This window comes from Trichechus manatus, unplaced genomic scaffold (assembly GCF_000243295.1).
Source record: "Trichechus manatus latirostris isolate Lorelei unplaced genomic scaffold, TriManLat1.0 scaffold00356, whole genome shotgun sequence".
Lineage (NCBI taxonomy): Eukaryota > Metazoa > Chordata > Mammalia > Sirenia > Trichechidae > Trichechus > Trichechus manatus.
In genome coordinates this window covers 410426-420885 of record NW_004444292.1, presented here as the reverse complement: position 1 = coordinate 420885, position 10460 = coordinate 410426, and the positions used below count along the sequence as shown (strand labels likewise).

The 10460-nt window shown below is 35.5% G+C and overlaps 1 protein-coding gene across 3 annotated transcripts in view; it reads left to right on the top strand.

Moving 5' to 3' along the window:
* PSPC1 (paraspeckle component 1) overlaps positions 1-10460 on the top strand; it is a 113640-nt gene that overhangs the window by 41302 nt on the left and 61878 nt on the right. For all 3 annotated transcript variants that reach the window (XM_023725691.1, XM_023725690.1, XM_023725692.1), the window contains exon 5: positions 7892-7976. In XM_023725691.1, coding sequence (XP_023581459.1) covers positions 7892-7976 — 85 coding nt within the window. The remainder of the gene's footprint in view (positions 1-7891; positions 7977-10460) is intronic.

Here is a 10460-nt window from a genome sequence, read left to right as displayed (position 1 = left end):
GACTCTTATTTCTCTAGGATATATTCCTAGGAGTGGGATTGCTGGATTGAATGGTACGTCTGTTTCTAGCTTTCTGAGGAAGCACCATATCATTTTCCTAAATGGTTGTATCATTTTGCATACCCACCAGCAGTGCATAAGAGTTCCAATCTTCCCGGAGCCCCTCCAACATTTGTTATTTCCAGTGTTTTTGATTCGCTGGGGGTGAGATGGTATCTCATTGTGGTTTTAATTTGCATTTCTCTAATGGCTAGTGATCTCGAGCATTTCCTCATGTGTCTGTTGGCCATTTGAATGTCTTGTTTGGTGAGGTGTCTGTTCATTTCCTTTGCCCATTTTTTAATAGGATTATTTGTCTTTTTGTTGTAGTGGTGTTCGATTTTCTTGTAGATATGGAGATTAAACCTTTGTCTGACTTGTACCGTCTGAAAATTTTTTCCCAGTATGTAGGTTCTCTTTTTATTCTTTTGGTGAAGTCTTTTGAAGAGCATAGGTGTTTGATTTTTAGAAGATCCAGTTATCTAGCTTATCTGTTGTGGTTTGTGCGTTGATGGTTATGGTTTGTATCCTGTTAATGCCGTGTAATAAGGACTGTAGTGTTGGTCCTATTTTTTCTTTTATGAACTTTATAGTTTTGGCTTTATATTCAGGTTCGATCCGTTTTGAAGTAGTTTTTGTATACGGCGTGAGGTATGGGTCCTGTTTCATTTTTTTGCAGATGGACATCCAGTTTTGCCAGCACCATTTGCTAAAAAGACTGTCTTTTCCCCATTTCATGGACTTTGGGCCCTTGTCAAAGATCAGGTGACCGTAGGTGGATGGATTTACATCTGGGTTCTGAATTCTCTTCCATTGCTCAATGTATCTGTCGTTGTACCAGTACCAGGCTGTTTTGACTACTGTAGCTGTATAGTAGGTTCTGAAGTCAGGTAGTGTGGGTCTTCCAACTTTATTCTTCTTCAGTAGTGGTTTACTTATTCGGGGCTTCTTCCCTTTCCATATAAAGTTCAAGATTAGTTTTTCCATCTCTTTGAAGAATGTTGTTGGTATTTGGATCGGGATTGCATCGTATTTGTAAATTGCTTTGGGTAGAATTGTCATTTTCACAATGTTGAGTCTACCTATCCATGAGCATGGTATGTTTTTCCATTTATGTAGATCTCTTTGGGTTTCTTGCAGCAGTGTTTTGTAGTTTTCTTTGTATACGTCTTTTACATCCCTGGTTAGATTTGTTCGTAAGTATTTTATCTTTTTAGGCGTATTATAAATGGTATTGTTTTCCTGATTTCCTTTTCATCGTTCTCCTTATTGGTGTATAGGAATCCAACTGATTTTTGTATGTTTATCTTGTATCCTGATACTCTGCTTGAATCTTTCTATTAGTTCTAGTAGTTTTCTCATGGCGTCTTTAGGGGTTTCTATGTATAGTATCAGTATCATATCATCTGCAAACAGAGACCGTTCAACGTCTTCATTACCAGTTTGGATGCCCTTATTTCTTTTTCTTGCCTTATTTCTCTAGCTAGGACTTCTAGCATAGTGGTAAATAGGAGAGGTGATAAAGGGGATCTGGTCTTCTTCCTGTTCCCAAGGGGAATATTTTCAGCCTCTCTCCATTAAGATTTTTGTTGGCCATTGTTTTTGTGTAGATGCCCTTTATTATGTTGAGAAATTTCTCTTCTATACCTGTTTTATTGAGAGTTTTTATCAGGAGTGGGTGTTGGACTTTGTCGAATGCCTTTTCTGTATCAGTTGAGAAGATCATGTGATTCATTTCTTTCCTTTTATTTATGTGGTGCATTACAATGATTGATTTTCTAATATTGAAACATCCTTGCATACCTGGTATGAATCCTGCTTGTTCGTGGTATATATATATTTTTTGATGTGATGCTGAATTCTGTTGGCTAGAATTTTGTTGGGAGTTTTTGCATCTATATTTTTGAGAGGTATTGGTCTGTAATTTTCTTTTTTTGTGGTGTCTTTGCCTCGTTTTGGTGTCAGGGTTATGTTGGAAGTGTCATTTCCTTTTCTGTGTTCTGAAATAGTTTGAGTAGGACTAGTATAAGCTCTTCTGAATGTTTGATAGTTTTCCAGTGAAGCCATCTGGGCCAGGGTTTTTTTTGTTGGAAGTTTGTTTTATTACCTTTTCAGTCTCTTCTCTTGTTATGGGTCTGTTCAGATTTTCACCATCACTTCGTGTTAGTTTGGGTAGGTAGTGTGTTTCTAGAAATTTATCCATTTCCTCTAGATTTTCAATTTTTTTTGAGTTAGTTTTTCGTAATACTCTTGTTATTTAAATTTCAGTTGGTTCTGTTGTAGTGTCCCCCATTTCATTTCTTATTTAGGTTTTGTTTGTTCTCTCCTGTTTTTCCTTTTTCAGTCTGGCCAGTGGTTTGTTGATTTTGTCGATCCTTTCAAGGAACCAACTTTTGGTTTGTTGATTCTTTTTATTGCTTTTCTATTCTTGATTTCATGTATTTCTGCTCTGATCTTTATTATTTCGTTTTTTCTGGTGGCGGTGGGTTTTTTTGCTGTTCTCTTTCTATTATTCAAGTTGTGTAGTTAATGTTTTGATTTTGTCTCTTGTTTTTTGATGTGTGCTGCATCCATTTTGTAATAGCCTTCTTTCTGAACTTTCTGCCTTCTAATTATGGCCTCCAGTGAAACATTCTGTATGCTAGATTTAGTATTTTTTTTTTTTGAATGAAAATTTGATTATAATTCATCTCTAAATCCTATTAGTCTATTCTCATTTATTTTTTGATAAAATCCTGGTTCTCACTTGATTCCTTTACAGTAATTGTTTATTGAACATCTGTGATTAAGTCATTAAATAGCTGTTCTGATGCCAAATAAGTCAGAACCAAAGCAAGCAAAAAACCTAGCTCAGCAAACTCTACAAATAAGTCAGAGATTTATGGTTCCATTTGGACCCTAAACTGGCAGTTTTGTAAGTTTACTGTTGTTGTTGGAGCTGGTTGTTGTTAGTTGATGTTCAGTGGATTCATGGTGAACCCCATGTGTGCAGAGTAAAACTGCTCCATAGGGCTTTCAATGCTGTGACCTTTTGTTAGGAAATTGCCAGGCCTATCTGCAGAGGTGGCTGTGGGTGGGTTTGAACAGCTAGCCTTTTGGCTAGTGGTCCAGTGTTGAACCATTTATGCACCCAGGAACTTTTTTTTTTTTAATTAACAGTTATCCCCCTTGTGTTGTACAGTTTTACGTTTCATCCAGGATTTCTAAGGGTGTATTCAAGTGGGTTGGTATGAGTCAGAATCAGCTCATCGGCAGTGGGTTTTGGTTTTCATTCGAGTTGAGGAGGGACTTGAGATTATCTTGGTTCTCTCTTTCTTCAGAATCACAAGGCTCTCTAAGTGACATCACAGGTATAAAAAACGAAGAAACCAAACCCGTTTTCCATCAAGTGGACTCTGACTCATAGCGACCCTATAGTAAAGAGTAGAACTGCCCCATAGGGTTTGTGAGGAGCGCCTGGTGGATTTCAACTGCCGAACTTTTCGTTAGCAGCCGTAGCTCTTAACCACTTCGCCACCAGTGTTTCCTCACAGCTCTAGGATGCTCAAATAGTACAGAAGAAGTGTGCCCCTCCCCTACCTTATGGGATCATGTGGGAATCACTATTTCTTCTGTATTTTAACATTTCTTTTGTATTCGTTACGAAAAAAATCATGCATATATCAGTAGATAAAGAGTATATATGTGTGTATGTTTTTATTTTATAACACAGCTATACCTTATTCTGCTCCTTGCTTTTTTGCTTTCTACCTGTGTTCATATATACAGATTTAATGTTACTTAGCTCATTCTCTATTGATAGGTTCTTTTTCCATTTGTTATTAAAAATACTTCTGCAGTGGATATTTATGTATATGTCTTAGGAAATTTTTATAAATGATGTTTCTTATTATTTGACACAATAGTACCTCATAATAATTGCTTCATTAATACTTCTTTCACTGATGTCTGTTTAGCTCTTTCTAGATCCAAATCCCATTACACTCATTACTGGTTATTTTTATTTCCTCCATTTGTTTTTGATCATCATCATAGGAAGCAGGTCCTGAATTTTCTTTATGATTACTCTTGTTATGTTAACCTTTGTTAACATAACTTTTATATAACTCTCAATTTAAAAAAAAAAAAACAACTTATTGCCACTGAGTTGATTCCGATTCATAGCGACCCTATAGGACAGAGTAGAACTGCCCCATAGAGTTTCCAAGGATCGCCTGATGGATTTGAACTGCTGGCCTTTAGGTTAGCAGCCAGTGCTCTTAACCACTAAACCACCAGGGTTTCAGAACTCTCAGTAGATCATATTAACTCTCTACTGGTATTTTGCTTTACTTTGTCCCTTCCATCAGGAAGGTATTGATTGCATTATAATTCTTTATGCTAGTAAATAAGTAGTAGAAGTATATTTGTTTTTGTTTACTGTTATCTTTGAATTCCCAACTATAAAAATTAAAAAATAGAACGAAGAAGTAGGCATTTTCTGCACCTCCTTTTTCTTCCTGGTTTTTATTCGCTACTTTGCTCCTTATTTTCTGGATTTAACATTTAACTGTAGTCTTCATATGAAGTGCTTAAATCTTAAACCTATCTTCAAAAAATGTAATCAGGATTTTCTGCTCATAACTTGATGGTCTGATGTTTTCTATAAGAAGGGCTCATAGGAACAGTATTCCTTGAGGTTTTGTATGTTCTAAAATGTCTGTGATCCTTGTACTTTGAGCTGGCATTTGAATGGTACGAAATTCTTGGGTGTTTTTTCTTGTTTCCTTTCAAACACGTGATAGTATAGTTTCATTGTCTTCTAGCATTTAATGTTTCTATGGAGAAGTCTGAAGTAAGCTTGAAAATTTTTTCCCTTGTACATAACTTCATCGTTTTACTTGGATTCCATGTGGGATCTCTCTTTTTGAATTCCAGTAACTTATCCAGGGCATGTTCCCCACCCCCCAGCGTTTTGTTATGAAAAAATTGGAAACTTAAAACAAAGTTGAAAGAATTTCTGGGTGTTCACTAACATTAACATTTTCCCATACTTGCTCTATTAGATCTTTCTGTCTGTCCATCCTTCTGTTCAAGATAAGTCTTATTGTGGATCATAATGTTTCGGCTTTCGTTGGAAACTAGATATGCCCTTTAAATTTGTAGATTCAAATCTCTTATTTTTAGAAAGTACAATTCTGAGATTAGAGGATATACATTCCATTTTCATGACATGAAGAGTATTCATTTGAGAAAACACTTTCTTAAAGTCTAGTAAATCAAACTTTTAATTTGTCTACATTGTCTTTTGTTGTGTACTCCTATTTATACTTTATTAAAATTGTATAGATACTGTTTTTTATGTTCTTTTATCCTTAAAGTTGTTATGTGAGCATTTTTTCATGTTCGGTCTTGTAATAAGTAGAGCTGCAGCTGATACATTCATGTATATGGATCATGTATAAGAAAATTTCTATGTGTGATTTCCTGGATCAAAGGATAAGAACACTTCTCATCATATATTTTTCGGTAATTTTTTCCTAGAATGGGTCTAGTTTTATGACAGTGTAGAAATGTATAAGCTTTAATGAAATATCAGGAATTTTGAATATCAGTCAACTCTTTTTTTCCTATAATTTAGTTAGTGTAAAATAGTGCTTTAAGTTGATGGTCTTCCTTCTAAATATCAGCTAACTGTATTTATCTGATAATTTGGTTGTGAGAACTTTGGAGTTAATTGTTATACCATTATACCAGTGTTATAGGTGAGGAAGTATAATCTGAGAGGTTAAAATAGCTTTCTCAAATGGCACAGTTTGAAAGTAGCAGCTTTCTCAGATGGCACGGTTTTAAAGTAGCAGATGCAGTTTGGGAAAAATAAATCATGTTCTTTCTTTTCGTGGAAGAAAACGTAATGCAGATTTTCACATTTATTATCACATGTGGTAGGTGAACCAAAACCAACCTGCTGCCATCGAGTTGATTCCTTCTTATAAAGATCCTGTAGGACAGAGTAGAGCTGCCCCATTGAATTTCCAAGGCAGTAATCTTTATGGGAGCAGACTGCCACATCTTTCTACCAAGGAGTGACTGATGGGTTTGAACTGCCAACCTTTCAGTCAGCAGCTGAGCACTTAACCACTGTGCCACAAGGGCTCCTATATGGCAGGTAATTCTTCATTTAAGAACAGCTACCCTATAAAACAAATTATGTGTAAAATTGTTTTGGGATATACAGAATTGATTTTCTTGGGTAGTGATAGTGAAACACTTCTATATTTTGGCTTACTGAAGTATTCTTAGGAATGTAAGTAGATTGTATATTTTTGGTCTATACTGAGTTCCTTCAGTTAAAATAATTACATGATAGTTGTGCACTTCTAAATAATGGTTGCACAGTGGAATCATCTAGGGAGCCTCAAAAGACATTGATGCCTGATCTATATCCCAAGAGATATGATTTAATGAATTTGAGGTTAAAATTTACCTAAGTAATTCTAATGAACAGTGAAAGTTGAGACTAATGGTATAAGGTTTATAATCACCGTTACCATGTATTTTTTTTTTTAAGATAGCTCAGTGTTCTCACACCGTCACGTTACCAGAATCACCTAGACCCTGTCCACATTATCAAAGCACTCTTTCTGAGCACAGTTCCAAATTCTGTATTATTCTATTTTTAAAAGTTTCCCAATTGAGTCTGATCAGCTAGGCTTGCGATACTTGCATTTTGGAATAAGGAGAGATTTGGCTATAGTTGAGCCATGTAATAGCTAGATGGCTGGGACAAATTTATTATCTGACTCTTTAATGTAATGTACATGTTATTCAATATTTGTTTTCAGTCTGTAAAATGGAGGAGATAATATTTACCTTGTAGGGTTGTGATGCCTGAAGGAGCTATTTGTAATGCATATAAAATGGTTGCTGTTAGTATTGTGGTGTTGGCTGTAAGTGTAGGACTTTATTAAGAAACATTGAATTGAGGTAATGTATGTTCATTTTGCAAATTTCAGATAGCATGATAATGAGAGAAAAGGAAAGTAAAATCATTGTGCTATCCAGAGTATTTTAACACATATTGTTTAATGTTTTTTAACCTTTCCGTGTGTACATTTTTGTAAGATATTACAGACAAGGATTTATAGCAGTTGGGAAGCTTTTATACTACTACATTGAGGTGCAGAACCAAATGTATTTTTCATTATCTTATGCTACTCTGCAGCCCCTGTTCTTGATGATACGGCAAGGATTGGTAGCAAGGATGCTTTTCTTGTTTAAAAAATGACCTTCTTCACATTAATATTCAACCTTTTCAAGAATTATCTTCTAATTGTCCACCTTCATAGAACATTGACTTTGTGCAGGAGGGGTCTTACCCTTACTGTGTTGGGAGGGATGATCTTTATTTGAGTTTTATACAGTGTCTTGTCATTCCTGCTGATTATCTGGTCTGGCTCTTAGGTACCCTCTGCTGGTGTCTTCTCCCAAGGCATATTTTTGGGCTTTGCACTTGCTTTTGAGAAAATTGTAATTCATTTAAAAAATGGAAACAAAAGATGAGCTGGTATCGCTATCATTTATTCTCTTTTTAGAATGTGGCAGATCCTATGTTCAAATAATTATTATCCATTTTAATTTTCTTAACATAAGGTTGGATTTCATTATTCTCTTTATACACATGAAGAAACAGGCCCAGAAAGGATATTAATTTGATTAATCCACAACTTATAATCTTTCATTATAAAATGATTAATAAAGAGGAGTTGGGTGCATGAATATGTTGCCCACAATAGAAGATAATCTATGTTTATTGATATAAAAATACAGAAAGGGAAGCTGAAAATATTAATGTGTAATCAATATCTTATAGATCTGATGAGGCGTCAGGAAGAACTCAGACGCTTGGAAGAACTCAGAAACCAAGAACTGCAAAAACGCAAACAAATACAGCTAAGGTAAAAGAATATCATTGTAACATAAACTTGAATTACATGTGTTTTTCATTGTGCATGTTAATAAAACTCCCTCCCTACTCTGCCCATTATATACAAGTAGTACATGATGAGAAGTATAGAAAAAAAATCAGAATATGGCCTATTTTTGACCATTCATAGGGAATTACTCAGCAGTCAAGCACAATTTTTTGTGATTCCTACAATCTTTTAATTGGTTAAGGCACTTTGATTGCTTAACTCTGAACTTATATAAGGGGCTTAGGCATGTAATTTGTTGCTATAATTTACTGAACCTTTTTTCTAGTGATGGATATATTTGAATTGCTCTTAGTTTTTATTTTTTCCTAAGTGTGAAATTAGACAAATGTATTCATGCGTCTATGTGCTTTTGAAGATTTGTTTAAAAACAAAAGATTTCTGGAAGTGGAATCCATGGTAAAAGTGGCTTGGACATTTAAAATCTTAATACATAATAGGCAACTGTGATGGTCAGTGGAAAATCTTTTTAAGTTTAGTAGGGAAATTTGGGAGAATGGTTGATCCAAGATATATAAACAAAAATTAACAACTTTTCTTATGCCTCAGTATTTAGTTGTGAAATTTTAAAAGTGCTTTACAAGTAGTCAGTGCTCATGGCAGAAAGTAAGGTGCTTGTGGGAAAATAAACATGTAAAGAAGAAAATGAAAAACCATGAATGAGTGTGAAGTGTCTTCACAGTCTGGAGATAGGTGGTATTCAGTAAATTGAAGTATTTTTTTCCCCAACCTTGTCTTTGCACCTGATTAAATAACTGTATATATTCCTATTTTGGAACTACTCTGTTTTTAGTCTAGTCATTCTCAGAGTATGATTTTTGGACCAGCAGCGGCAGCATTCTTATCTTGGTAGTTGTTAGAAATGTACATTTGGACCCCACCCCAAATCTATTGACTCAGAAACTCTATGGTGAGAACCAGCCATCTGTGTTTAAGAAGCCCTCCAGATGATTCTGATGCACCAAAGTTTGGGAGCCATTGCTGTACACAATTACCCACATGAGCTGCTACCTCAGGGACCTTCTTTCAACTTCTTTCTTTTTTCCTCTTTACTTTTGAAATAAACATGTTTAAGGCTCCTCCACAAGGGGAAAAAACCTCCACTCCCTTAACTAAAACCCTATCTGAATCTAGCTTTCTCTTATATTTAGACTTGACATCTAGGCATTTGAAAATAGTATACTTCCCTTTACATACCCATAAAGTAAAGATAAAACCAACCAGAGCGTGGCGGTCCCAAATGGACTACAGAGACCAGAACACATGAACCTAACTGTTTTACACGTGAATAACATAACCACCCTGAAAGGGGATGGGGAAGAAAATAAGTAAATAACTTTGGAAAGCAGTACCTTGACTCATACTAAAAGGCTAATGACAAGAAGAATTATACATAAATTCTATAATCTAGTTGGTATATGTGTTTCTTATAGGGATATAGGTTAGCAATTCTAAACTACTTTGTGTATATACTTCTTTATGTGACCAAATGGACAAATACAGATAATGAGAGCTGGGTTTCTTATTGTTGAATAAAGAAGGAATGGGAGGAGAAAGGCTACAATTAAAATGAGTAAATGTGTTAGATTAGAGTCAGATGTCAGTATAACTCAATGATATTTAGTATACATAGATAGATGCAGAAATATAGTTGTGTGTAAATGTGTGAGTTAGTATGTGTTTTAGTTATTTAGTGCTACTATAACAGAAATACCACCAGTGGATGGTTTTAACAAACAAAAGTTTATTCTCTCACAGTCCAGCAGGCTAGAAGTCTAAATTCAGGGCGCCAGTTCCAGGGGAGGGTTTTCTTTCTCTGTTGGCTCTGGAGGAGGGTCCTTGTCATCAATCTTTCTCTGGTCTAGGAGCTTCTCTGTGCAGGAACCCCAGGTCCACAGGACGCGCTCTGCTCCTAGCGCTGCTTTCTTGGTGGTATGAAGTCCCCATGTCTTTCCGCTCACATCTCTGTTTTATATCTCAAAAGAGATTGGTTAAGATACAGTCCAGTCTTGTAGATTGAGTCCTGCCTCATTAACATAACTGCCACTAATCCCATGTTATTAACATTCTAGAGATAGGATTTACAGCACATAGAAGATCACATCAGATGACAAAATGCGGACAATCACATTAATATTGGGTATCATGGCTTAGTCAAATTGATAAACACATATTTTTGGGTGATATAATTCAATCCATGACAGTATGCATGCATGTATTTCATAGCCCTGTCTACTGTCACCCCAGTAGCACTCCATCTAACAGCCAGGTTTTGATTTCTAAATACCATTCTGCGGTAAAAGGAATCATGATTCTTTGAAAAAGTGATTGATTCCAGGACTGGGGCGTGGAAAATTCAAGATGAACCTGGAATATCTTGTGTAAGAAAGTAAGGAAGTGTCAAAACAGGATGGAGCATGTCAGAAGAACACAGGAGCCAACTTGAAG